The sequence below is a fragment of the Tenrec ecaudatus genome, chromosome 12 (genome assembly GCF_050624435.1).
Source record: "Tenrec ecaudatus isolate mTenEca1 chromosome 12, mTenEca1.hap1, whole genome shotgun sequence".
Taxonomy (NCBI): domain Eukaryota; kingdom Metazoa; phylum Chordata; class Mammalia; order Afrosoricida; family Tenrecidae; genus Tenrec; species Tenrec ecaudatus.
In genome coordinates this window covers 61,504,600-61,532,599 of record NC_134541.1, presented here as the reverse complement: position 1 = coordinate 61,532,599, position 28,000 = coordinate 61,504,600, and the positions used below count along the sequence as shown (strand labels likewise).

At 51.3% G+C, this 28,000-nt stretch overlaps 1 protein-coding gene across 1 annotated transcript; it reads left to right on the top strand.

Moving 5' to 3' along the window:
• The first annotated feature begins 12 nt into the window (after window positions 1-12).
• Window positions 13-27,975, top strand: ADAMTS15 (ADAM metallopeptidase with thrombospondin type 1 motif 15). The gene is made up of 8 exons (XM_075564072.1): window positions 13-1,298; window positions 13,330-13,462; window positions 13,920-14,087; window positions 14,285-14,568; window positions 20,213-20,390; window positions 21,494-21,675; window positions 21,761-21,936; window positions 24,310-27,975. The coding sequence occupies exons 1-8, from the start codon at window positions 342-344 to the stop codon at window positions 25,082-25,084; spliced, it is 2,853 nt and encodes a 950-aa protein (XP_075420187.1). The 5' UTR covers window positions 13-341; the 3' UTR covers window positions 25,085-27,975.
• Window positions 27,976-28,000: the final 25 nt, after the last annotated feature.

Sequence of the window (28,000 nt, the reverse complement as noted above, 5' to 3'; positions counted from 1 at the left end):
CCGAAGAGGAGGGGTCCTTTAAGAGGCTTGCCCAGCGCCTGGTTTGCCGCGCTGCGAGTGGCCGCGGCTCACAGCGGCGGGCCCACACTCCAGCTGGTTCTCGGCTACAAATCTTCGCCTGCAGTTGTACTTGAGCTCCCAGGGAGCGCTCTGCCCCAAAGGCTCAGGTAGGAAGCGCGGGCTGCCTGGTGCACGCCCGGGACTCCGGGAGGTGCATCTGTCCCTCTGCCGCCTTCCTCGGAGCTGCGGGCCGCCCCGGAGGGCTGGCGGTTCCGGTGGCTGGCTGCAGGCAGCCGGGTCGAGCCCTCCCTCTGTCCACAGCTGTGCGCGGCTCCGGCGCCATGCTTCTGCTGGGCATCTTCACCTTGGCCCTCGCCGGGCGACCAGCCAGCGGCTCCGAGCCAGAGCTAGAGGTGGTCATCCCCATCCGACTGGACCCGGACATCAACGGCCGCCACTACTACTGGTGGGGTCCCGAGGACGCCGGGGAGCAGGGCCTCATCTTTCAGATCACAGCCTTTCAGGAGGACTTTTATCTCCACCTGACCCCAGATGCCCAGTTCCTGGCGCCTGCCTTCACCACCGAGCACCTGGGAGTCCAGCTCCGGGGCCTGGCGGGGAGCTCCCCAGAGCTGCAGCGGTGCTTCTACTCGGGGAACGTGAACGCCGAGCCGGGCTCCTTCGCCGCCGTGAGCTTGTGCGGAGGACTGCGCGGAGCCTTTGGCTACGGGGGAGCGGAGTATTTCATTAGTCCGCTGCCCAACGCCAGCGCGCCCGCGGCTCAGCGCACCCGCCAGGGCACGCACCTTCTCCAGCGCCGGGACGTCCCTGGCAGGCGGCCTGGAGACGCGACCTCCCGCTGCGGGGTGGCCTCGGGTTGGAACCCGGCCATCCTGCGGGCGCTGGACCCTTACAAGCTGCGTCGGGCCGGCTTAGGGGAGAGGCGGGGCCGGCACAGGTCCGCGCGCGCAAAGCGCTTCGTGTCGATCCCGCGCTATGTGGAGACGCTGGTGGTGGCAGACGAGTCCATGGTCAAGTTCCATGGCGCGGACTTGGAACATTACCTGCTGACGCTGCTGGCCACGGCGGCTCGGCTCTACCGCCACCCCAGCATCCTCAACCCCATCAACATCGTGGTGGTCAAGGTGCTGCTTCTAGGAGACCGCGACTCCGGGCCCAAGGTCACGGGCAACGCAGCCATGACGTTGCGCAACTTCTGCGCCTGGCAGAAGAAGCTGAATAAAGTGAGTGACAAGCACCCCGAATACTGGGACACCGCCATCCTCTTCACAAGGCAGGTGAGCAGATCCGCCGCCTCTCGGCACTAAGGTAGCACCATTATCTTAGGGCAACCGCGCTAAACAGCTCTGCAAATCTCTTTTGTGTCAAGCTTAAAGTTTTGTTGATCTCCTCCCACTCCTCTTTTGGACTTCCAGAAACGGCCTGACTTAGCGGAACACGTGCAAGGAGGCAGTTTGAGGCTAGTGGGTCGCTCGGGAAGGTGTTGACCGGGTCCAGCCAATCAGAACCTCCGGGATCAATCAATCAATCAATCAATCAATCACTTAGGGGCACCAGGCAGGAATTTGCCTCCTAGAAGCTGCAATTTGTCTCCTACGCCTACAGGAGGCGCTCAGAGGATGTTGTTGGAGTCAGCCTGAAAGTCCCGCCCCAGTTGTATTGGAACGCATAAGTCCCTTCAGCCACCTCCCCCGAGTCTTTGCACTGGCTGTAGAGCTGGAAGATAACCCAAGCATCCCAGTACAGCTCCTGGCGACATTTCTTGCGGGTAATCTGCTCGGTTATCTTTTCTCTATCTTGGACACTTGAATGGGAAAAGAGGGGACTCATGAGGGGAAATTTCTGAGTTGTGGTGAGGGATTCACACACCAGATGCATACTCTCTCTCCCGCACTGCTGCTTCTCTTAATGTGCACTTCTGCGGCGGCTTACGCCTTGTGTTTTGGGGCCTTTCAAGCCATTCAGAGCAGGCAGGCTAGGTAGGGCACCCATTTGGGCTGGGGCTGTTTGGGTTGTAGGTGAGTTGGAAAGATCCTTCACAGTCTGCCCCCCTTTTATTTTGGGGTGAAAGATGGCACGTTTGATGGGCTGTATACTACAGTGCAGAAGGCAAAGTTGCTCATGCCCGCTGCTCTTCATTAAAACTTGATGGCAAGTCTGTGACCTTGGCCTTGGTGCCAGTGTGCAAGTGTCTTAGTTTAGCAACAACCATAGAAGAGACTCCAGTTGATGGTTGGGAAGATGGACATGCCCAGCAGAGCAGCGCTGCTTCTCCAAAGAGAATGGAGTGGGCTGGGAAGTGCCTAATTTGGCGGCCACAGGGACATGGCAGGAGGGTGTAGCCAGGATCACAGCAGAGGAGCCTACAGGCACTTTAGGGAACCCGGCCTTTCTCTCTCAAATAAGTGTCCCTCGCTCAAATAACCTCTCATCTATGCAAATTCAGTTTCACGGACATTGGAGTGACTGGGTCCTGTGAAGTGTTTGGATTCTTGAACTTTCTCAGATACAAGAAACAGGGACAATGGGTCATTCCAGGCATAGGCTTGATCTGTTTAGGGGTGGTGTGACTTGAAATTAGGCTATGCTCTTGTTTTCTCCTTATTGTAACCACAACATGCTGGGGATAACAGAGAAACCTGGGTTCTTCAGTGCTTTAACTCGCCCTTATTTCCAAATGGCCAGGGTTGGACTGGTGCACAAGGCCTGCAGCTAGAGCCTTTGACACTAACCCATTTGGCAGTTAGTCCCTTCTTGGAGTTGAACTCCTTCCATTTCCCAGCCTTCTCCTCCCACCACCTGGTTTCTCTAGGGGCATCTTTGGCCTGAGCTAGTTTCCTTGCTCTCATTCTTCCAGGGGAGGCCTGTAGAGTTACCACTGCCCAGCTCCGGCAAGGGACTGAGTGATGGGGACACTGCAAAGGAGTGGTTCTGACCCCTGTTCTACAGTCTGATTGCTGGCTGAAAACAGCAAGTACTAATGGGCAAAGCAGCTGTTGCCTCATCTGATACCCGAGAGAACCTTGTAGAGGCTATTTGTTAACTACAATGCAGCAGACCTTAATTTTGGTCCCTGGTCATTTGACGGATTCTTTGGAACCAGCCCGAGGAAGGGGAAGCCTCCTGCTGAGACTATGGACCATGCTGTTTGGAGAAGAAGCAAGCCAACCATCTGAGGGCGTTTGTTTCTCAGCAATGTGTGCTAGGACCCTAGGGAGTTATGTGGTCTAAGCATAATGGGAGTGAGATGCATGATCACTCGAGTCAGGCAGGGATGTCCAAGAGGTGACTTTGAAGCGGCTCTCACCTTAGGACTTAGCAGGGTCAAGCCATAGCATGGGGAGGCTGCTGTGTGGGCAGGCCCATTGCCAAGGTATAAGCATACTTCATTTTATTGCACTTTGCTTTATTGTGCTTTGCAGAGATTGCTTCAGTTCTTTCTTTCTTTTTTATAACAAGTTGAAGGTTTGTAGTGACTCTGTATCAAAGAAATCTGTTGGCACCATTTCCCTACAACAGAATTTTTCATTTGTGTCTCTGTCACAATTTGGGAATTCTTACAAGGTTTCATACTTCTTCATAATGCTATTGCACACTTACTAGACTACAGTATAGTGTAAACATCACTTTTATATGCACCGGGAAAGCAAAAAAAAATTGTAGTTTGCTTTATTGCAAGATTTCCTTTATTGTGGTGGTCTGGAACCGCACCCAAAATATGTCTGTGGCGTGCCTGTATGTGTGTATGTTTCTAGAGCAAACGTCCATCCTCCACCTTTTTGCCAGCGCAGATGTCAGGGCTTGCCGCATTCTCAGAGGCTTAGAAACTTCTCATTCTTAAACTCCCTGGGGGCAGACACAGTATTCTGAGAAAAAGAACTCACAGCTTCTCTCCGACTGAGGCCGTTCCGCCTGGAGAAGGAGCTGACTACTTCCTTCAAGACATGAAGAAAGACTTTCGGAGTGATCTGTTAAGGCATACGGATGAGCTCGTCCGCTGAAACTCCGTTTACTAGCATCTTGGTATATGTAATGAAAGCTTAAAGTTGACCACCAGCCACTCTGAAGGGGAAGGATGAGGCTGTCTGCTCCCATAAAGATTTACAACCTCGAAAACCACAGGCATTGGAATCGACTCAAGGGCAGTGGGTTTGATTTTGGGGGTGGGTTAGTACCTTTTAAGTCCATTTGTATGCATGTATGTATGTATAGGTATATCTTGCTAGATCTTTGTACACACATATAAAAATGAATTAGTGTGTATATAGCTGCTGGTATAGATACATATAAATGTTCATGTATATTTGCCATATGCTTGTATATCCAGCACCTATCTTTACACATCTATATAGGCACCCTCCCCGTTATTTGGTTTGGCCTTCCGATGGACAGAATAGCTTCGAAAAGTCAGTCACATCTTGGACGTCACTGCTTCTCACTCAAGTGATCATGCATCTCATATCCATTATGCAACATCTGCATATACAAATGAATTCATTTGTCAATTCATCCATACCCGGACATGTACATACATGCAGACACACTATACACACACACATGCATACATACACACATATAAGGAGCCTCTGGTGGCATAGTCGGCTATGCATAGGCTGTTAATCGGAAAGTCAGCAGTTCGAACTCATCAGCTGTTCCAAGGGGATCAAGATGAGGCTTTCTGCTCCCGTAAAGCTTACAAGCTCAGAAGCCCACGGGGGCAGGTCTACTCTGTCCTATAAGGATTGTTATGAGTCAAAATCAATTCCATGGCAGTGCATTTGTTTTGGTGTGTGTGTGTGTATGCTAATATCTGTCTATATACACTAATTCATTTGGATACAATATTCAGAAATGGGGCTTATTTTCGAAAACATCTTTTGTCTGTTAAGTGACATTTAGAGTCACCGATTTCTTGGTTTTCTCAAATAATGGGGGAGGGGACCAGAGATTCGCATGGCTCAATCTCACTCTCCCTGGGAGGCATCAGTAAGGAAGGCCTGGCTGGCTCCCGCGGCATTACCTGAGCCAGGTGCAGGAGGTAGCTGGAAGAAAAGGCCACAGGAGGCGTGTGCATGCGGCGCATGCGTGCTCTCTGCCGAATGGCATCCAGGGCGCCGTGTGTGCAAACAGTATGCGCTGCGCTTGGGCAGAAGTCTCGGTCCTCTGGGAAGGTGGAAGAGGTGTGTGCGATGTTGAAATCCCAACACCGAGAAGACTAGACCTAGGGAGGAAAAACAAATCCGCAAGTATTTGATCATTCAAAGCACTTACAGATTCAAAGTCACTTCACCAAGAAAGGGCGTGCATCGTATTTTGTGGAACGATTGGCCTGTAGACAGCAGGGTGAGGTCAGCCCAGGATGAGAAGCAGGATCTATGGAGAATTCGAGCCGTGCTGTCCTGGGTGGACATGTATTTCTATGGGAGAAGTGTTTTTGTGGCTTGTTGTACTGGTCAGCGGGAGCCAGCTATTTCTGGGCAGACCTCATCTCTCTGGATTTTCTCTCTCTTCAGGTCAAACACCACTGCCTGGCTTTCAGTCCCTATTGCATAATTCTTTATGGATGCTTATTGAGCACCTATTATTTTCAGCTGGATCCTGGGGGAGAAGGGGCCTCTGGGTGACACAAAATAGGAGGGGGAGTGGACTGCGATTGTTTCTGGCTTCTACAGGGATTACTCTTCTCTCTTCCTTACTTCACCAAATAAGTCAGCCAGGACTAACACAGGCGGGGGCAGAGCAAGGGTGGAGGGAGGAATGCGCGTTGGCATTTGCTTTGGGTTTTTGAGAGTCAGGGAAGGCAAGTGAGGCTTTCTTCTCTAGTTCTGCCTCTTTTTTCCCCTCTTTTGAACTTGTTCGCTTTAGTCTTTTGACCTTCAGCCTCAGTTGCCTCAGTTTCATTAAACCACGCAAAGAATCCAGGTTGGGAATTGGGCAGGGCTGAATTTGAATCCTGCTTTTTTACTTTCTGGCAACGGGCATCGAATGAGTTAGCTGTTTGAACTTCACCTTCTTCGTTCTCATAGGAGAAAGACGGCGCTCTCTACACCTGTACAGAGTCAAGTGTTGGAAACGTGCAGGGGAGGTTCTACTCTGCCCTATAGTCACTATGAGTCAGTATCGACTCGATGTAAGTTTTTTTCCCCTTCACCCTAAATGGAGATTATGACAACAATGATACTTAACTTCCAGACCTCTTGTTGGTACAAGTTATTTAGTGTCTAGAATAGTCCCCCAACTAATGGCAACCATTGTTAACATTGAAGGAGAAAGTTGGGGTTTTCTTCAAGGCTTACAGTCTCAGAAACACACAGGGGCAGTTTTACTCTATCATGTAGGGTGACTATGAGTTGGCATCAACTTGATGGCCATGCATTTGGTTTTTCTGGATTGTTATCATTGATGGCGCAGGTTAGGTGTTGGCTTGCTAGCCACAAGGTTGGTGGTTCAAACCCGCCAGCCTTTCTGAGGGAGAAAGATGAGGGATGCTGTCTGCTTCCGTAAAGCTTCCCAGTCTTGGAAACTATATTGGGTTGCTGTGAGTTGGAATCAACGTGATGGGAGTGGGTTTGTTGGTTTTTATTGTTATCACTAGAGCCCGGTGGCACTGTGGTTAAAGCACTCCGCTGCTAGTCCACAGGTCGGCAGTTCGGAACCATCAGCTGATTCCATAAAGATTCCTAACCTCAGAAACCTGACGGAGCTTGTCTACTCTGTCCTACAGGGTCACTATGAGTCCAATCAAGTTGATGGTAGTGCATATTGTTAAATTACCTACAGGCCCCCCTGCCAAGATGTACAACTCTGAGGACTAAAACCCCAACCCAAACTCAATGCCATCAAGGCAATTCTGATGCACAGGGACCCCAGAGGACAGAGTGGAAGTGCCCTTTGGGTTTCTAAGGCTGTCAGTGTTTACAGGAGCAGAACGCCTCACTGTTATCCTGCAGAGCAGGCGGGGGGTTTGAGCTGGTGTCCTTTTAGTTAGCAGCCCAATGCTGAACCCCCTAGACCACCAGGGCCTCCGATTTCATTGTCCTGGCAAGTCTCCGTAGCACTTCCCTGACTGCACATTCCTGCTTTTGGTTTGTAGGCTACGGCCTCCACCATTGTCAAGTGCTCTGCATACTCCTTGAGACGGAGTGGCTGGCTCTCTGTTGCTCCCGGGGGGTGAAACATCTAGCCATCCAGGGGGTGTTCATGGAAGGCAGGTGCTGAATAAAGAAAAGAATTGCTTGGACAGTGAACTCCCCTCTCTGGAGGGAATCACTCACCCGACTTTCTAGGCTGTCAGACTGCAGGGCTGGCTGGGGTAGGTTTGGTTGGCATTTGGCTTTGGCTTGTTGCCATCAGGTTTTTTCCTGCAGGAAGGAGGCCCTTCGGAGAAGAGTATGTTCCTCTGCCCTGGGAGTCAGCAGACAAGGGGCACCGCAGGAGCAGAGTCAGTGTGTCAGTGCAGGTGTCAGGCAGGGAGCCAGCGTCTTGCTCAACCAGCGAGGTGGCGGCGCAGACATCTTGGCACAGGATCCTGATGCCTCTCTCTCGTCAGGGCTCTCCCACTTTTGCCCACTAGCACAGTCTGCACTCTGGGGAAGGGGGGAAGGGTTGGAAGTCTTCCCCCCTTGAGCTTCTGCTTCCTCAACAACTTTGTTCCCAGGAAGCTGGCACTGGGGTTGGTATTGCCTGGAAACCGTGACCAACGGTGGTAAGAGTTTAGCCCGTTTTTCCACATGACTGCTCTTCCTCTCTGTTTAGACTGCTTGACCCTGGGCTAGTTACTTATCTTTTCTGGATCTTGGCTGTAAAATGGGGGTTAGTGTTCCATGTAAGGCTGTTGTGAGGATCAGATGAGTCAATATAAAGCTCTTAGAACAGGGTCTCACATACGGCAGTGGCTTACTCCATCTTTGTTAGTGGACATCAAGTCAGCTTTGACTCATGTTGACTCATGTACAAAGGAGCTGAATGCTCTCCGGGCTTGTGTCACTCCCATGAAAACCGTTGTAATACCCAGGGTTTTCATTGGCTTAGTTTGGGAAATAATTTATTAGATCTTCCTTCCTAGTCTGTCTTAGTCTGGAAGCTCTGCTGTGACCTGTTCGGTAGGTCAGCAGCATGCGAGCCTTCACTGATGGACAGGTGGGAGTTGTGCGGAACGTACATGGACCAGGGATTAAACCCAGTTTTTCTTCATGAAAGGTGAGGACGCCACCACTGCCCTTAACCAAGTGTCAGCCGTTATCCTCAGAGTTGGTACGCACCCTTCTGGGGAAGGTTTATTCTTTCTCCAAGCTGTGCCTTTTCAGTTTCTTGCTATAATACCGTCTCCCATGTTTTGAGGGGTTCATAGTCTGTTGAAACTGCATATCCTAAGAGGAGTCACGAGCCCTCTTCTCTTGGTGTGTTATCTCCTCCTTCACCAGGTAACCTTAGTCATATTTCCCAGGACTAAATCGCTAGATGATGAGCAAAAGTAGACCTGGGGCTGGCTGAGAATGCAGCATTGCACGGCAGAGATTCTGATGGGCAGCAAGCGAAAAGGATGGTACTGATGGCAGGGCAGGTGGTTTCACCTGTAATGCTGGCGTCCCGACAAGTGCAGTGTGATGTGACGAAAGGAACACTATTGGTTTTGGGGTCATAGGGCCTGGATCCAGGCGCCAACGGTTCATTGTACAGCCGAGTGAATAATTCCCACTCCCGAAGCTTCCGTTTTTCATATGCATAATGAGATCTTAACCCTTGTAATGCCATGATAAGGCCAGTGGCCATTCAATTAATTCTGACTCAGAGTGACTCCGTATGTGTAGAGTAGAAGTATGCTGTATGGAGTTTCCAGTGGCTGATATCGAGGAAGTAGACAGGCAGGTCTTTCTTCTGAAGCACTTGAACGTCCAGCCTTTGGGTTCACAGCCAAGCACTCCATTGTTTATATCACCCAGGAGCTCCCCACTGCTATGTCATGGCTCTGACAACTAACACTGGAGCTCATGCCTAGGATGTCTGTGTAATGGGATGTTGATGACATGAGAATGTATGTATAAAGGGATTTCAAAAAGTTCACGGAGAAATTCCATTGTTTTTTAATTCCATTTACATTCCATTAAATTCTGAAGCATCTGCCTATCTTTTGCCAATTTTCTTCTTCTTTTTTTCCCCAATTCAGTGGAAACCCTTGTGTGTGTGTGTGCTTGCATTTTAAGTGGTTCTCTTTCTCCCCAATGCTAGCAAATGCTAGACATCCAAGAACATGTCATGCGAAAGGAGAAAGGAGGAAGGAGATCAGGGAGACCAGCTGTTAGCCAAGAAGGTAGAGGCTACGTTGGCGTGGGTGATGTGGGCAGTTGCACTGGTAAACAGGGACCAGCCATTGCAAAGTGTTGGTCCTTACGCATTTATTTTTTTCAAGGTGACTCAAACCCTAAAGCGTTTCATGGTAAGGAAAACTTAGAAAAGGATAGTCCAAGGGAATTAGGTTCTTGCCGTGAATGCCCCCTGGGCCTCCTGGAAAAGCAGTTGCAGTTCCCGAGAGAAATAGCAAATAGAAATCCCGAGGCAGGTAGGGGCAGAGAAATGCATCTACCCTCCAGTCGGAAGGAACAGGGAGAGTTCCTCTTTCTGTAGACCGGTGCCCGAGCGGGAAGAGCTCAAAGCAAACTGAGTGCATCTGAGTTCGTTCCAAAAGGGTGGTGCCTCCCGTGGCAGCAGTGAGGCCTCTGCGCCGGGCATCCCCAGGCCCTGCAGGATCGCCGGAGGCATTGGCAGTACTGAGGCCTAGACATTTTTCACATGATCCCTTGTGGGGAAGAACGTCAGGCCGAACCTCTGACCCCAAAGCAGCTGCCTCGTCCCACCACGAGGACACTGGTTAGCAGGACACAGCTTGCAGCTACACCCTCACCCTCAGGAAGTTTGCCGGCTTGGTCCTTGTTCCACTTGTTTGATCCAGGGAAACTGGGATTTCTGGCTGGAAAGAACAGGCTGCTCTTGGCCAGGAAGGGCCTGCAGCTGCATGTCTTTGTTGGAGAGAATCACCTGTTGTGGAATAAGGTGGTGCTGGCTTTAAAGCCTTCACAGCTGTGGAGCAGAGCTAAAGGGCAGCTGAAGTGCAGTGTCCCCTTCAGTCCCAATCTGCACTCTGTCTGCCCGGTGAAGGTGTCCCTGCTGGGACAGGGCGAGCTCAGGGCTCGTAATCTGCATGGGAGACGAGGGAGTGTGACCTCTCATTTCTGTGAGCTCCTTTTGCCCTCTACAGAGGTGGGCCAGTAGCTGTGCTTTGGAGTTATTTCCACTCTGCAGCTACATTGTTCTGTGTGTTTCCTTAATAATCTAGAGGTCCAGAAAGAGTGAGCTGCCTGGAATAGGGATGGGTAGTGGCTAAGGGACTCGTTCTAGTAGAAAATTAGCCCTTCCCCAGAGAAGGAAATTGAAGCCTTGGGGAAAGAAGTGACTTGTCCAAAGTCCCCCATCTAAGCAGTGATGGGGCTAATGAGCCTTCTTGATCCCTGTTCTCTGCTAGTGGTGGGTACACATGGTGTCTTAGTGGCAATGTGAGCCCCCCCCCCCCCTTCTCCGTACCCGCTGTAGACAACAGGATTGCAGCAACGCCCACCTCGGTGAGGCTCCAATGTTCCAGTCACAGGGCACATGGCCCACCTGCCCACCATTCTTCCCTGTGCACCGCAAAAACATTCACATGGAGCTCCCTCACCTCGGTCCCCTTCCCTCTGCTCACAGCCAGCCAGTGTGCGCCAGTCTGTTCCTCAGTCACGTGCCCTGCACGGCAGGGGTTGTTTTTCCAGGTTTTGGAGCTCTGTGGATGGAGAGCTTTCTGGGGAATGGAGCCTTTGGAGTGGGAAGGGTGCTGCGAAGCGAAGGGCATTTAAGGTTCCTCCCCACTTCCTTGCAGCAGGGGGGTCACTGGGTGGAAGAAGTGTGATGCACAGCCCCAGGTTCGCAGACCATGGATGGGTGCACACTCCACCTCTGATTGGCTCTGGGGTCCTCCGGGTTCATCCGATCCCACTTGCCCTTCCATGACCAGAATAACCATTCACTCATTAGGCAGTGTGGCCATCACCTGACTGTGCGAAGCCAGGAGTGACTGCTCAGCCGGCAAACCTGTGGGTGCTTTGGATTAAGGTTTGCTGGTTTTCTGTACTCTGACCATTTTCCTCCTGTGCTCCCTGGCCAGCACCAGCCCCGCTGCCCACCTTTGACCCACAGTAGCATGTGTGTGTAAAGATGCATGCATGCTCAGAATCCTAAGGAGAAATAATTGAGACAACTTGTGTGTGTGTGTGTGTGTATGTGTGCTTCTCTCTCTCTGTGTGTGTGTGTAGTTTATATGTGGACTCCCTGGCTCCCTTCAGCTCCTTCTCCTGAGTGTTAACTCAGGAGCCTGTCCCTTGATTGAGAAAGGAGGTAATAATGGTCCATGGGAGGTTGCAAGGATCAGATTAGGAATGAGTGCAAGGTGCACACACAGTCAGCACTTGGGACTTCATGCCTATCATTATTCGTTCTAGCAGTCTTAAGTCTCCACCTCTGAGAAATCGCTGTCGTGATAAAACTACCCGCTAGCACACTCATGGGGATTAAATGAGGCACTACCTATACTGGTTTATTGTAAGCTGTGAATTGGTTTGCAGTTAAAGGAAGAGATGCAGCAACACATGCGATCAAGAGGAGGTGTGTGTGGTGGACTAGCATCTGAGCCTGTTTCCATATCTTGGGTTCCTTCGGTTTAGATGCAATGCTGGTCTGTTGGGTTGTGCCTCATACTCATTATCTGCTTTGCCGTTTAGGTTCTTGTTTTTCATTGCAATGGCCAAACGGGACTCACAGACCACACTCACCACTAAGGGGGTTGATAAAGAAGTCAATACGATACAATGTAGGCGAGAAATGCTCAGGATGCTCAGATGTTCAGTCAGGACATGTTACAAAATTCCTTCAGAGCTGCTCATTAATGTCCCAAACTGAAGGCATTCAGCTCAAGCTGGGTCGGTCAGTGAACCCAGCTCCTTGAATTAAGTGCCTAGAGGCACCCCACTCCAGTAAGCGCCAGCCTGCATGCACTCAGCTCCACTCCACCTCCTTGTGTCAGCAAATCCAGCTCTCCCAATTGAGTACTGAGAGGCGCTCTACTCCATGAGCCAGTCTTCTACCCTAGAACATTCAGCTTAACTTGCTCTGTGGCCTGGGAAGTCATGGCATTGTCTCATGCCCTGGCTCCTGGTTCTGCTGCAGTTCCTCTGGTGCCACAGTTGTCTTCTGGATTAAGGAAGTTCACTGTGCAGGGATCTCAGTGTTGAGGACATACTCTACTCCCGTCTCTTGCTGGTAGTGAAATAACTCCCCCCTGCTTCTCAGAGTGCCTGGGATGTCAATCACAATGTGTCCTAGTAACACTGATTCACATGCAGGTGAATCTGATCAGTGTCTTCCCCCACCTTCTTACTCAGACCCATGCAGGGAAAGGTTGTTTGGTGGGAGTTACAGAGATTTGGGCTAGAGCCTCAGTAAATCATCCACTGCCCTTGGCCCTGTAATACTCTTTGATATACCCCTCCCAGGAGCCCCTCCTGCCTTTTTGTATCCCCTGGAAATTCTTCCTGCCAAGGTTTACTGCTAGAAGCCCAAGCTTCTGCGGTAAGTTAAACTTCAGTGTCGACATAGGCCACAATGTATTTTTAGCAGCCCTGCAGCTCGTGGCCCCTGACCTTTTGGAGCCAATGCTCTGTATCTAGACAGGAGTTTGTCCCTATTACAGTTGCCCCAACCCAAGGGACTCTGTCGGGAACAGAAAGGTCTGGGCTGCTGACCTTTTGCCTGAGAAACGGAATTGAATTTTTAGCTGTCCCAAAGCCAGTCACTCCAAAAGGACCTAACTGTCCACTACTCTGGATGGGCAGTGCCAGCTTCCACGCTGGCTCAGCTGACTGCCACCAGGCCCTTGCCCAGTTGCGGGTATGGCTGCACTTTTGGTTTGGAAGACCATTTCTATCTAAAGGAAGGGACTTTGTAATTTACATTCGTGCCTGATAATTTCCTCCCACAGGATCGTTCCCTCCTCACATTTTTCAGTGAGGTGCTGAGATGCATTCAGAAGCCTCCTCCTGATGCCCGGATGCTAGTCTTCTGTGACTGCCTCACAGCCCTTAGGAAAAGGGCCTGGCTGGAGAGGTGCTGGCCTGCTCAGGCTTTCCAACACCAAAGCTGGATTCTCCTGTAAAGCCATCTGGCCGCTCTCAGGTCCCTTCTGGTATCTCTGATGTCTGGTCCCTGATCCCCACTTCTTGGCAGGACCTGTGTGGCGCCACTACCTGTGACACCCTGGGCATGGCCGACGTGGGCACCATGTGCGACCCCAAGAGAAGCTGTTCTGTGATTGAGGATGACGGCCTTCCATCGGCCTTCACCACGGCCCATGAGCTGGGTGAGCTGGAAGGGGGCTGCGGCTGGAGGGAGGGACGCTCCCCCGGGGTCTTCCTGGGTCTTCACTGGGTTCTCCACAGACCGGGAGACACCCGAGGGATCCTTCCTTAGGCGACTATCAGCCTGAGCAATAGCTTTGCCTTCGCTTCTCTGACGGCCCGGCCCAGCTCTTCTCAGAGCATCTCTACCAGAAGACTGTCTCCGGATTGGGTCCTGTGGGAAGAAGAGGCTGGAGAAGAGAGGCACATGGCAGTCCTCACCAAGCCCACAACCAAGGAAGGGGCAGGACACACAATCCATGATGCTGAGACATTTGCGAAGCATTGGCGGATGGTGGAAATGTTCAGGCTGCAAACCCTTGACGTGGGCTTCCTGGTCAGGGCCCCGCTCCTCTCAACTTGTGCCTTTTCTTCTCAGCCCTGTCTTTGTGCCACTGAGCCCTCTCGCCTCACCCACAGGCCACGTGTTCAATATGCCACACGACAATGTGAAAGTGTGTGAAGAGGCGTTTGGGAAACTCCAAGCCAACCACATGATGTCCCCAACCCTCATCCAGATTGACCGGGCCAGCCCGTGGTCAGCCTGCAGCGCTGCCATCATCACCGACTTCCTGGACAACGGCCATGGTGAGCTGGGTAGCACTGAGGGGTCGGGGCAGCTGGGGGTAGGCGGCTGTCACCGACTGTGGCTCTCAGTAATTTGTGCATGACCTCAAAGAACGGGGCTTCAAAGGGGACCCAGTTATATCTTGGTTCATTCGATCCCTACCCTGAAATTCTGGGGTCCCTCCCCCCTAGTAATGACTGCCTTGGGCTCTCTGCAGGGGCCTGCCTCCTGGACGAGCCCAGTAAGCCCATCTCGCTGCCTGAAGACCTGCCTGGCACCAGCTACTCCCTAAAGCAGCAGTGCGAGCTGGCTTTTGGCATTGGCTCCAAGCCCTGCCCTTACATGCAGTACTGCGCCAAGCTGTGGTGCACTGGCAAGGCCAAGGGACAAATGGTGTGCCAGACTCGCCACTTCCCCTGGGCAGATGGCACCAGCTGTGGCGAGAGCAAGTTCTGTCTCAAGGGGGTCTGTGTCGAGCGGCACAACATCAATAAATACAAGGTGAGTGCTGTAGTCTGCCTCCGGGGGTGTATGTGTGTGTGTGTGTGTGGGGGGTAGGTGGGTGCTGTGGGAAGGAGGGCAGCTGAGCTCAGAACTCTCCCTTCCCTTGGTTTGCAAGGAGCCTGTCCAGTCACAGATTGCTGCACTGTTTCTTACTACGATTCTCTCTAACTCTGTGGACTAGGGAGCAACGACGACAGCTCAGAGAATTGGACTCTCTTTCAACGCAGGGCAAGAGTCTCCAACACAGGCTGGGCTCTTAGCCCTGAGCTCGGCACCCGGTGCCACTGTGGAGGAGCCTTGCATCTGGAGCTCAGTGTTCAAGATTGAGAGTCACTCCCTCATTTCTTTCCTCTTCAGATATTTTTGGATTTGCTCCACAGGCAGACAGATGACTAGACTGGCTCTTGGCCACCAGAACAGAATGCAGAGCCGACGTTTGTTATTGGCTGTTTTGGACAAACCTTTTTTCTCCCCCCCACCCCTGAAAAATAGAAACAGCAATCAGGCAACTACATATTCAGGACCTCAACTAGTCTCTGACTATCACAAGGACTTTCGATCTTCAGGTTTTTGGTTTGCGTAGCGAAAGGTTTGTGATTTTTCCAGATGGTGAGAAGTCCCTTGGTTCATTGGATGGCCATCCCTGGCTGCTGGCGGAGGATTGGCATCGTGTTTTATATGGGAAGAGGCAATACTGGGGAGTGGGAAGGAAGCATTTACTAAATACCTTACCAGTTTCCCGGGATGGCAATGGTGGACAATGATTTGAAATATATATTTTCCCTGTGCTCTGGGAATCTATGTTTAAGTAGACTTTCAAAGGCAGTTGTCTCCCATGTTCAGGTTACTGCGCTCGGTACTGAGGTGGCTAGAAAAAGAACCAAATCACAGACTTACAGGGCTCACAGTCTAGAGGCGAGAGCGAGGAACGAGTTAGGGTGGAAGCGTGAAGACCCGACGTGGGAGAACAGAGAGAGCTCATTTATGATCATGTCTGTTTCCACTGCCATCAAGTCCTTGCCAATGAATAGTAACTGCATGTGAATCAGAGGAGAACTGGCTTGTGGTGTTTTCAGTGGCTACTTTTCCAGAAGCCAGTGGTCAGGCCTTTCTTTCAGGGTGCCTCTGATGCAGTCCAGCCTCCCCTGCCCTCACGCAGGTCACAGCCGTCAAGCTGTGTTACCTCTTGAACCGCTGAGGGACTCATTCATGATTTACAGAGCCCGAAAACACTGTGCTGAGAAGGTGGTGTTTGAGTAGCGCCTCGAGGGATCAGTAAGGTCTGGAGAAAAGGACATTCTAGCAGGAGCAACTGTGGGCAGTCATAGTTCAGCAGTAGTATGCTTGCTTTTTCCCACGTGGGAGATCCCGGTTCGATTCCCGGCCCATGCACCTCATGCGCGGCCACTGCCGTCTGTCCGCGAGGCTTTCTTGTTGTGCGGATGTGGAACAGGTTTCAGCAGAGATTTTGGACTGAAAGGAAAGGCCTGCCGATAAAACTACTATTTAAAGGTTGAAAGGAAGGAAGGAAGGAAGGAAGAAAGAATGGCCTGGTGATTTAATTGTGAAAATTAACCCGGAAAAACCGTATGGATCACAACAAGTTGCTCTTCAGCAGATCATAGGGGTGGCTGGCGCCCCAGGCATTTCTTGTGAGGTTGCCACGAGTTGGGGCTCAGGCAGGAAGTCAGGCATTTCTGGGTGCATCTGAGACGAGGGCTAGGAGACCAGAGGCTCTACTGGAAACGGCTTTGGGAAGATAGTTTGGGGGCAAGACTGCAGCAGCCGTGGGCTTAGATTGAAAGGCATCTGTACCGCACTTACCTGTGTCCTGTTGTGGTGAGCTGCCCTTTGCACTGGAAAGCCCCCCTCTCTTGTCTATTCAGGGATTCACTCTATGTTCTCCTCTCTCTTGTACTCTTTCTTCTCTCTTGAGTTGGTCCATTCCTTTCAGGAAATAAAACTGCTATAAATTTTTTATATCTTAAAGAAATATTCTTATGACCCTCCGTCCGCTTCATAAATCACATCCAAGTTCCCTGCTGAATATGTAGCAAACTCCTTGAAAGAATTGCGGAAACCGGCTCTTTCCACATCCTCCTCTTCCAGTTTTCTTTTGAATCCATTTCCGTCGACTTTTACTTCCATCATCCTTTCAAGATAACTCGGATTAAATAGCCAAATAGTGTATACTTTGTTAAATTCAGCGAGAAATCATGTTGCCTCCCTACTAGCAGTAGCGTTTGGTACGGTGGTCTGCTTCCTTCCTGGGAGCACCTAGGCCCCACTGCCTCTTGGCTTCCCCCCTCCTGTGACGGCGGCCCCAGGCACCACGGCTCAGCCTTCTTGAACCACGTTCCATCTCTTCAGGGATTCTTGTAGACTACGGGTAGGGAACCCTTTTAGTTTCTGCCAAGAGCCGTTTCGAGCTTCGTAACATCCTTCGAGGACCATCCTCACGACACTTCAGTAACTCACCCCTACTTTGATGGCTGGGACGGCTTCTGGCTTCTCTTCTTTCGAGGGCTTAGCTGGTATTGATGAGTTCACGTTCACTGGCCTTTTATGCCCTCAGCCAGGATGTTCCCCAGCCCTGCTCTAGACTCATGACTTTTGGACCCCTTTCGATGTTGAAGAATCTCGAATTTCTACTGTCAGCACAGACCTCTTCCTGATCCACAGAGCGGGATGTCTAACTATTGCGATGTCTTCATTTGGGTGTCCAATAAGCTCTTAAAATAACAGCTGCAAACTGAACTTTCAGTCGCCTCTCCCAAACCTGCTTCGTCTGCAGTATTCCCCCACTTGGTCACTGGCAGCAACTTTCGGTTGTTCAGGTCAAACCCCCTTTTCTCTCACACTCCATATTTGATACATCAGCCATTTCTGTCGAAGCTATCTACAAAACATGTCCAGAATCCTTTTGTCACCACCTCCCCTGCTGTATCTGGTGCATGCCTCTGTGTGTCACCACCACCTACCACAGATTATTGGAATTACCCTTTGCTTCTGATCGCATTCCTTTCAGACGATTCCCCACCTAGAGCCAAGGGTCCTCCCTTTTTAAATAGTTTTAAAAATGCAGATAACAATGACATTTGCCAAGTCAACATCGTCTCATCTGCGAAACTCAGGGACACCAAATGCATCAATCATGTTGAGCAACCATGGCTATCATCTGCTTTCAAAGGATTTTAAAGAAATGTGAGTGAGATCATGGTGCTTCTCTGCCTAGCATTCTCCAAAGACAGCCACAACCCCCCTCCCACCCCCCCCACCCCCGCCCCCCTGCTCTCAGACACTCTCTTCTGCTTCGGCCTCCTGGGAAGCTGGCAATCTCAAGCAAGGTCCCTCCTCAGAGTTTTCCTCTTGCTTCCTTTGCTTGGGACCGCCTTTCCCAGGTCCGCCTGGCCCCCTTCCTTCGCTTCCTTTAGACTCTCCTTAAATGCCCCCTCAGTTCCCGCACAGCAGGCGCTCTGACCCCACAGTCTTCCCGCACAGTAGCCTCCTGTCTCTCTTTGCCTTTAAAGCTACCAGACACACTCCATGCGCTGGGTTGGTTCTGACGGAAACTACTAGGACGGAATCACTTTGAGGGCAGGGATCTGCTTCCAATGGTACCTGGCACAGAGCAGGCAGATTTGACTGACTGCTCTACGAGTGAGTGGCCTCTGGGAGGAGCACCTTGGACATTTATTGTGCAGATGAGCGAGAAGAAATGACCTTGAGGAGGAAGGGAGGCACGCTGTCCCAGGAGCCCGAGGGACAGTTAGATACGGAAGACATCACTGAGTAAAGCATGCCTAAGCCTAGTCTTGTTCAGTCATTGGGCATGGAAGTCACTGTTGATATTCGGGGGAGCGACTTCCAGGTTGGGAAGGAAACCCTAATTGAAAGGGATTGAGAAGTGAGGCCAGAAACCAGGCACCGACGGTCCTACATCTATGGGGCCAAAGGATGCGGAGCTCTGCTTTGAGGAGGAATCATGGTTACGGGAAAGTGATGTTTAAAAGGATAACATCCACATGCCACAATGAGCAAACCTGACCTGACGTGAGAACAGCTAGAATGAATATGCCGAATAGATAAACACGTTAACGTACATGTGAGATGTGAAGTCAGTTCCGATGAGTTCCATGTGGCTTCTTCACTTCATGGATTACTGTGACTGGGTTTCTGTCCCAGGCCTGTGCCACTAGGCCGCTTCCTCTATTGCTCAACTGATATGCATTCAGGGAACTAATTAATACTCATTTTACCGTCAGTCTCAGAAAACATAATGAGAGCTATAAAATGTCTATCCTCTTGTTACCCTCTTAAAAAAAAAGAAACAAACAAAAAAGCCCAACAGGGCATAGTTTACCCCCAAACCAAATAGAGTTTTACAATTGCTAAACAACCTATTATCTCCATCTCCTCTTAACACAAACATTAGAACCACTTACAGTAAAACTCTTTAGAATGCAGCCCTTGATTGAGGTCAAGATCAGACTTTTTTTAAAAGTGTGTGCTTGTGAAATGTCTGAGTGATAGAACACTTAGAAATGAAGATATTCAGTGTGCGGGTGGTCTCGTGGGCTGTGCGTGGGCCTGCTCACATTTTGAAGGCACTGGCGCCTCCGTGGGAGAAAGACTAGGTTTTCTGCTTCCGTCTCAGACACCCACTGGGGCAGTTCGACATCAAATTGACTCGATGGCAGTGGGCTTGGTTAGGATATAAGATGCCTGGCTCACTCACATGGTTTGTGCTTGAATAATAATGGAAAGGCGGGCGGTACAAACTCACCCAGGTACAAAGAGGACATGGTCAAGAAGACCCTATGGAGTATTTTTAGGCTGTGACACATGGCTGTATCACCATGAGTTGGCATTGACTTGTTTGCACCATTTTCTCCTCCTTCTTTTCATGGTTATATAGCTTGTTGGAGTTGATGCCGACTCACAGTGACCCTTTAGGACAGAGTAGACCTTCCCCCTTGAGTTTCCAATATTGTAACTGTTGATGGTAGTAGAGAGCCTCATCTTGCTCCTGAGGAGTGGTTGGTGGATTTGAATGGATGATCTTGAGTATTACAACCTAATGCATAACTACTGTGTCACCAGGGCTCTCTGTTGGAAGGAATCGGACTGGCCATACCTTACAGTTAGAGATTCTTAAAAAGACACTAACAAATAAGTACGTTTACCTTTGACTTCCTGCTCTGTGGCAAGACATGCTACAGCAACTTTGTTTCTGAATAGGATTAGCTCCCTTTTTGTAGACGAAGCACTTAAAATGTACGAGGTTTAGCTCCTTGCTCAAGATCATCCATCTGTTAGAGGCAGAGCCGATTGTAAAACTTCTCAACTTGACTCGGTCGCTCGATGAGGCCTCTCTTCTAAGCTGTCTGATTGATAATAGGAGAAGCTTGTATCTGTCAATTAATTGCAATGCTTGTGGGCTATAGACAAACTGACAATCGGCTCATCATTTCCCTCCTCATGATACAAAGTTGATTTTATTCCAGCGAGCTACGAATTTGGCTGTGAGGAGACTAGTATAGCCATATACTGGTCTTCTATACTAGCTCTCATACGGACTAAAGGTGCTGGTGTGGAACCTAGGAGCTCTGCAGAAGTGTTAACAGACCCTTTCTCACAGGTGGACGGCTCTTGGGCCAAGTGGGAGCCCTATGGCCCCTGCTCTCGGACCTGTGGTGGGGGCATTCAGCTGGCTCGGCGGCAGTGCAACAACCCGGCCCCTGCCAATGGGGGCAAGTACTGCGAGGGAGTACGGGTGAAATATCGATCTTGCAACCTGGAACCATGCCCCAGCTCAGGTGAGGAGGGCAGGATAGCAGGGCAGCGGGGATAAGGGAGGCAAGACTCGCTAGAAATCGTTCCCTGCCTCCATGTGACCAGCGAGTGTTTGCACTCAAGACTATTCCGCAGGACAAGCCCCGGAAAGGCAGCACTGCAGATACCGCTCAGAGTCACTCCTCTCTGTCCATCTTTGACTCATTCTCCTATGGATGCGTAGACTGGGAGTCGAAATGGTTCAAGGCCTAAACTATTAGCAGTACTCTTATTTGTGAATATTGCCAAGCCCATCTTTATAAGCAAGGATTCTTAGACTGGAACCTATGCATTTGAGCAAGGGGGAAAAATACCTCTCTCTTTTTACTAAGCACTTTAGATTGTAGTATTTTCTTGAACTGGAAATGTAGGCAACTAACCACAGTAGTAGCAACTGTATCTGTGACTTTGTCACTGGTCGGGATCGTGCCTATTTTCATATTATATTTCAGTTTATAAGTAACACAAGATGCCGTCTGCGTTCCTCACGTTTCCAGAATCCCAATCGCTCTCGTCCTCGTAGGCTCGCTCCCTGTAGTGCTTCAATAAAGCTGCCCACGCATCATGAACATGCTTTAAACGTATCAAACGTTGTATGAGGAGCTTCAAAATATTTGTGGGAAAACATGAAAAGATATGGGATTTCCCCCACAAACTTTTCGAAGGCTCCTAGCACATCGATATAATGTCAGTCCTTGATAATCTCATGTAAGTTATCTTATGCGCTTACATTTTTATACCAATGGTTTTGCTAGGCTGCGGAAGGGGTCCATAGCACCGACCAAGTTTAGGATTCCTGTCAAAAAGGGAGCGTAAGGCTAGATTGCTGCAGGTGCCACACAGCTTGGGCACTGTGGCGTTGCCCATATGCTGATCTTTTGGGGCCAGCCTGCTTAAGTCCTTGGAGGCAGGGCAGCCGTGGCTTTTGTGAGAGGGGTCACAAGGCCAAGGGTAGAATGGATGAGCTGCCTGAGGCCTGGAACAACTGTGTCTCCCCCCACCCCGAAAAGCTGCTCTCCCTTGTCCTCCCTTGCCTGCTCCTCGGCTCCTCACTGTAGCTATCAGTGTGTACTTCTTCTTTCCACAGCCTCTGGCAAGAGCTTTCGGGAGGAGCAGTGTGAGGCTTTCAACGGCTACAACCACAGCACCAATCGGCTCACCCTGGCAGTGTCCTGGGTGCCCAAGTACTCAGGTGTGTCTCCCCGGGACAAGTGCAAGCTCATCTGCAGAGCCAACGGCACTGGTTACTTCTACGTGCTGGCTCCCAAGGTGAGCACCGGGCAGGAGATGAGATGGGGCTAGGGGCCCCTCTTCCCCTCTGAGCATCCTCTTCCTTTCCCCCCTGCTCCTGCAGGTGGTGGATGGCACTTCATGCACTCTGGACTCCACCTCTGTCTGTGTCCAAGGCAAGTGCATCAAGGCAGGTTGTGACGGGAACCTGGGCTCCAAGAAGAAGTTCGACAAGTGTGGAGTGTGTGGTGGGGACAACAAGAGCTGCAAGAAGGTGACAGGACTCTTCACCAAGCCCATGTGAGTTCCGGGCCTGGAAGGGGCAGTGGAGGACAAGGGGAGGGAGAGTACTTGGGATTCCTTCCAGGCCTTGGGAGTTTGGAGGAGAATCAATGCCAGATCCTGGCCAATGCCCTCGTGATGGAAGCCATACTTACCTTCACCAAGGCTTATGCGCACTTATTCAACCATCTGATGGGGTTGAATGCAAAGATGGCTACTCAGGACAGACATCGTTTAGCGTGTGCTGTGTGTCAGAGAAATGGCAGGGAGGGTCGATGTAGTGTGAACTAGAGCCCGCCAAGATTTCAACTGCAAAAGAGACACAAGTTCAAATCTCAGTTCACCACGTTCTGCATGATCTTGAACAAGTGATATCATCCCTACGGTTTTTTTTATTAAGAATACAGACATAATACTAATTTATTTCATGTTTGGCTCTGGGAGTATGATGTTAATTCGTCTCAGGAGCACGCTTAGCAGTGTGCCTGGTGCAGAGTGGATGCTCAAAAAGGGCAAATGATATACATTACTGTGATTGGAGGCCTTCAGACCCGAAGCCTGAACCTTGGGGCTTGGGGTTAGGAGAGACTGGCAGGGAGTTAGCCTAGAAGGCGTCTCCCCTTCTTGGGGAACACACTGGGATCCAGCTGCAGGGCCATTTTGGGGGCCTTCCTATTGTCCTCCTAAGTGGGAACTCTCTAGCTTGAGGTTTCTAATGTTGAGCACTTCCCCTTTTCTTGTCTGGGTTGGGGGGTGTGTGTCCATTCTTTGAAAGTCCTGATCCATTTTCTGGAAGAAATGGGGACAGGTAGGTCCCCTGGGTCTCATTTGGGGGGCAGATCATGTTGTCTTTGGAAAGCACACTGATCCAGATGCTGATGATTGGAAGGCCCACATGGCCATCCTGCGCTTCAGCGCTCATCCCTGGACGTGGTTCCATCTGCTAGAGTTCTTAGATCCTTATCTTGGGACCTTGGGCACTACAGGTAGATGGATTCTAGACTATTCTTTCAAAAGGAACACAGGGAATTAAATGTAAATACTGCCAGACCTGCTTAATTGATTAAGTAGCAAATATTACATGCTGAGACTGGAAGGAGTCTTAGAAAAATTGCAGCCTAACTAGCTTACTGTATAGTGGAGGACACTGATGCCCAGAGAAATGTATTTGTTGAAATACCAATGGTAGATTTGGGTTGCGCCTGAGCCTGGGGCTAGATCTGGTTCCCTCCCACAGAATTCCTAGGCCTGAATATTGTGTTAAGCAGGGTTCTCTAGAGAAACAAAACCAGGGCACTTATGATTATATATATATTACATATAATATATATATTTAATCAGCACAAAGGAATATAACAGCTAATTAGTTCACACAGCAGTACAGAGCGCTCAGTTCAACTCATTTCTGTGGAACAGTTAATATACTGGAAGTCCTTCAACTTATGAGGGCTGCTGGGTCCAAGGTCAAGGAAGCAGACAACTGAGTTTTCCCACGGGCAATGCAGGTAAACAGCTGGGCGGGTCATCAACAGTCAGCAGCTCAGGAGCTTAGTGAAGCAGGCCCGGAGGGGATATCGAACTCAAGCAAAGCAAGACAGGGTCCACCAGCCTCAAGCTCAAGCTATTTGCACACCAGCAGCATGGTGAAGCAGGTGTTGCAGGAACCTCAAGCTCTAGTGACAGTCCATGGGTTGGCTCTCCCACAGGTAGTATAGCTCACAAGTTGAGGCAGAGAATGAGCTAAAGCAGCCGCATGCTGGTCCAATCACCAAGGCCTGAACCATTTATTTGTTGGTCCTCCGATCATACTGCAACTTTATTAATCCCACATGTTCCTACTGGCCAGGTTGGCACAATAAGCCTACCTATCACAGTTATGGACAGTGTCGATTTATTCTTCCCTTCACTCTGTAGTCAATATTTATTGCGTGATTACTGTGGCCCAAACCTGATGGCAATTGCCTAAGCTTATTTCACCCTCATTGCAATGGGCCATGTGTTGTTGTGATCTCCTATTTACCAGCGAGGAACTAGAAGCCAGGAGAAGCTCAGAAACCTAACACACACTAGGGAAATGGTAGGGATGTGTCTGATCCCCCAATTTGTGCTTTCACTTACATGCCAGAAATCACCCGAAGATAAGTTTGCAGCAGAAGAAAGATCACGAGGCCATTTCAGACTGTCTGGGGGTGGGGGGTAGATTGTTGGTGAGCTTTGTAGGAGTCAATGCCATCAAACCTAGTTGTCCTTTGTCTACTGTCATCACAGTGACCTGGCCCTGTGGCTTGTGAAAGGGGGAAGAGTTATAGCTGTTAGGGGGCATGAGGGCTCGCTGTCCTCTGTCCAGGTGTCTGTCTAACATCTCTCCCACCTCCTCTTTCCCAACTCCAGGCACGGCTACAATTTTGTGGTGGCCATCCCTGCAGGTGCTTCGAGCATCGACATTCGCCAGCGGGGCTACAAGGGGCTCATTGGCGACGACAACTACCTGGCCTTGAAGAACGGCCAAGGCAAGTACCTGCTCAATGGGCACTTCGTGGTATCTGCTGTGGAGCGGGACCTGGTGGTGAAGGGCAGCCTGCTCCGGTACAGCGGAACCGCGACCTCGGTGGAGAGTCTGCAGGCGTCCCGGCCCATCCTGGAGCCACTGACTGTGGAGGTCCTGTCTGTGGGGAAGATGACCCCGCCTCGGGTGCGCTACTCTTTCTATCTGCCCAAGGAGCCTCGGGAAGATAAGTCCTCCCATCACAAGGACCTCCGGGGCTCCTCTGTTCTGCACAACAGCGTCCTCAGCTTCTCCAACCAGGTTGAGCAGCGCGACGGCAGGCCCCCTGGCCGCTGGGTGGCGGGCAGCTGGGGGCCGTGCTCCGCGAGCTGTGGCAAAGGCTCACAGACTCGGCGCGTGGACTGCCGCGCCTCCCCGGGGCAGCTCTCGGACTCTGCCTGTGATGCAGCCCATCGGCCCGCGGTGACACGGGACTGCGGGGAGCCCTGCCCAGCTTGGGAGATTGGGGCGTGGTCACCTTGCTCCAAGAGCTGTGGTCGGGGATTTAAGAGACGGCCGCTCAAGTGTGTGGGCCAGGCGGGGCGACTGCTGGCTCGGGACCAGTGCAACCTGCACCGGAAGCCCCAGGAACTCGACTTCTGCATCTTGAGGCCATGCTGAACTAGACCCTCTCTGCCTCTCACTCTCTGCTCCTCACTGGTGCCGCCACCATCGAGCCAATAGGAAGAGTTGGCAGCGGGCAATGGCCTGGGGCCCACCCTGAAGCATCCAGGGACAAGGACCGTGGACCAGGTCGAGAGAGTTCCACCATCTCGTTGGCCTGGATGGGAGGCTGCTGACTTCAGTCTACCTCATGCCCACTTCCCCACCATCCAGTGTGGGAAGGGCTGAGAGGTGTGTACACTGGGCAGAGGCCCTGAGGCCCAGATCCAGAGGGGCCTGGAGGATGGGCACCTTCTAAGCCAAATTTCAGGGACCCTGATCCCCCCTTCAGGGGAGGTCACAGGCTGTTGGAAGAGCCATGGCCCAGCAGCTTGGCACCCTCAGGTGGCCCCAAAGGCCCTTTGACCCTCTCTGAATAAGGCAGGAGTTTACGGTGTTTTCAGCCCACTTTCCGTTCCCGACTGACATGGGGGATGAAGACCAAAGGAAAACTTGCTGGAATGGGAGGAGGCCGGTTGGAGGGGAGAGTGGGATGAGGCATGATTGGTGCAGGGTCCACTATCCCGCACCATGGGAAGGACAGGGAACCCCGAGGTCTTCCTGCCACTCTCTGCTGCATTTAGAGAACCTTCTTCCCCCGCTCCGTTTCAGGACGCCAGGTGTTCTAAGTGGTTACCATGCAGACCAAGGTAGAAGATCAATAGGGACCTTGTGATCTTCTGCAAGAAGGGATCAAGTTATTAAACGAAGATGCTGGAATTTGTGAGGGGCGGATTCCTTGGCTAAGGGCATCTGAGGAGGGACTGTGAGGGCATGCTGTCCCTGGGGTAGAGTGGAAATGGCCCTCTGAGTCCTGGGTCAGCCGTTGGTTGCCAAGACCAGGTCTCACCTCGTGAGGAGGGTCCAGTTGGTATGGCTTCTTCCTTCGGAGAGACCACATCTCTGTATTACCTCAGAGAACCCGCACAGTGGCCACAAGCATGCACCCATCAAGGAGGGAGAGGGGGATGAGAGAGACCTAGGAGCGTGAGGTGTGGAACACCCGGCTGTCCACAGACTCTGCTTCAGTCTTGACAGCTTGAGGCTCTTTGGTCCTGGGCACTTCGTTTGGCTGCCCCAGGCCTTGGCTTTTTCAGTCAGCCGATGGGGTTCCCTCTTTGCTACCTCAGGTGATGCTCTCTGGGAAGCAGCCCGTGTCCCTTCCCTGCTGCTTCTGCCAGCCCACATGTCCGGCTACTCAGACCAAGCTGCCCACCACACAGAGGGCATGCTTCCCTGTCCCCTCCACAACTAGGCCACCTTCTGGAGGCCACTTTGGAAGCCGTTTCTCTCGTCATGTTCCTTGGGGGAAGAGTTTTGGAAGCATCAGGAATAAATGGCTTGCCCTGGAGACCCTTAGCCGCTGCCAATCAGAAAGTGCTTGAAATTGTCTGTCTTAAGAGACATGTTCAACCAAACCCATAGCCATTGAGTTGCTCTGACTCCTAGTGACCCTCCAGGGCAAAGCGAAACCGCTCTTTAAGGTCCCCGAGGCTGTAGATCTTTACAGGGGTAGACAGCCTCTTCTGGTTTTGACCCACCGACCTTGTAGCCCCACACTGAAGCCACACCGCCACCAGGGTTCACGGAGACATGTTCAGGGATGAACAATCAGGATATTTCGGAGAGCTCAAGTCCGGAGACGCTTTGGGCATTAGGGACCATTTGACCAAGCAGAGTCTTTCTTGAGGGCGCACATACTCTAGCATGTCGTTGGAGCAGTTCGTTCTGAGGGTAGTGTAGCAAGTTCCGGTACCACTTCCATGGAGCATTGCCATAGGTGGTACCAAAGCAAGGGCTTTTCCTGAGGAAAGGGCTTCCGGCTTTTTATTTCATTTTTTCCCTTCATAGTCTGGAGACCTAGGAGAGAGCTCCTGCAGGAGGCCAGTAGGTGGGAGTTTCTCTTAGGGGGCATAGGGAGGTGAGGAAGCCTCCCACCGATGCCCGTGAACAGAAGACGGGGCCACCAGTGCAGCAATGGAGACTTGGTGGCTGACGACAGCCCTGTCCTGTGCTTGGGGTGGTCCTTTCAGGAGAGGAGGGTGTGGCATTGGGGCTGTGCAGCATGGGCGGGGAGGGGGCGGGGGTGGGCATGCCTCAGTAGGGCTGACTGCCCCTAGCAGAGCAACTCTTACTATCAGTCACTTTACAAACCATTTCAAGGGAAAACACCCAGGCTTGTTCCTGATACAAGCCAGGCCTCAATACTCTTCAGTCATGGTGACTACCGCAGCCCTCCCCCCCTCAGTCCTCCCCCCCCCCGCCCGCGCCCCACCCCCTCTGCCGCTTTAAAAAGAAGTGTGACACCCAGACAACGTAAGAGGGTGGTCTTGTCTTGGAACCTTTTGCTGATCCATCTGTGTTCTCTAGGGCAGAGCAGAGACAAGACTCGAGGGGCAGATGTAAAAAGTTGGGATAACAAGTTGGAGTGGTATCTCACGTTAGGGAAGGAGGGGGACCCGGAGGCTCTTGGAGCTTCCTCAGTGGTATATAGGCCAAGAAGAACTTGGCCTTAGGATTCCCTGCTTCCTTCGCCTGTTCTGTGCACTGATTGGAGGCTTCTGACCCAACTTCTTTCTTTATGGACCTTGTCGTGCTGGAATGGGGACGGGAAGCGCTAAGGACAGTTTGAGGAACCTCCCTGCTCCTAGGGAGTGACCTCCCCCATGTGCAGGGCACTATCATCGTGGGTCTTCCTAGCCTTCTCCTATGAGTTTGCTTCTTTTTCAGTCTATGCAATACAAAAAGACTGACGAATGTGGGGGTGGTCTGGCTGTGTATACTGTGTATACCTGGGGATTGGTTGCCATGGTAAGAGCAGCCTGCTCCTAATAAAGTGGTGTCTAAAACCTGTGTCTTGCCTTTGGGACCTCA

Excerpts from the sequence above, each read along its gene's own strand:
- ADAMTS15 (XM_075564072.1), top strand. The coding sequence starts at position 342 with ATGCTTCTGCTGGGCATCTTCACCTTGGCCCTCGCCGGGCGACCAGCC. Across the intron at positions 13,463-13,919 it reads CACCACGGCCCATGAGCTGG|GCCACGTGTTCAATATGCCA; the intron begins GTGAGCTGGAAG and ends CCTCACCCACAG. Across the intron at positions 14,088-14,284 it reads CTTCCTGGACAACGGCCATG|GGGCCTGCCTCCTGGACGAG; the intron begins GTGAGCTGGGTA and ends GGCTCTCTGCAG.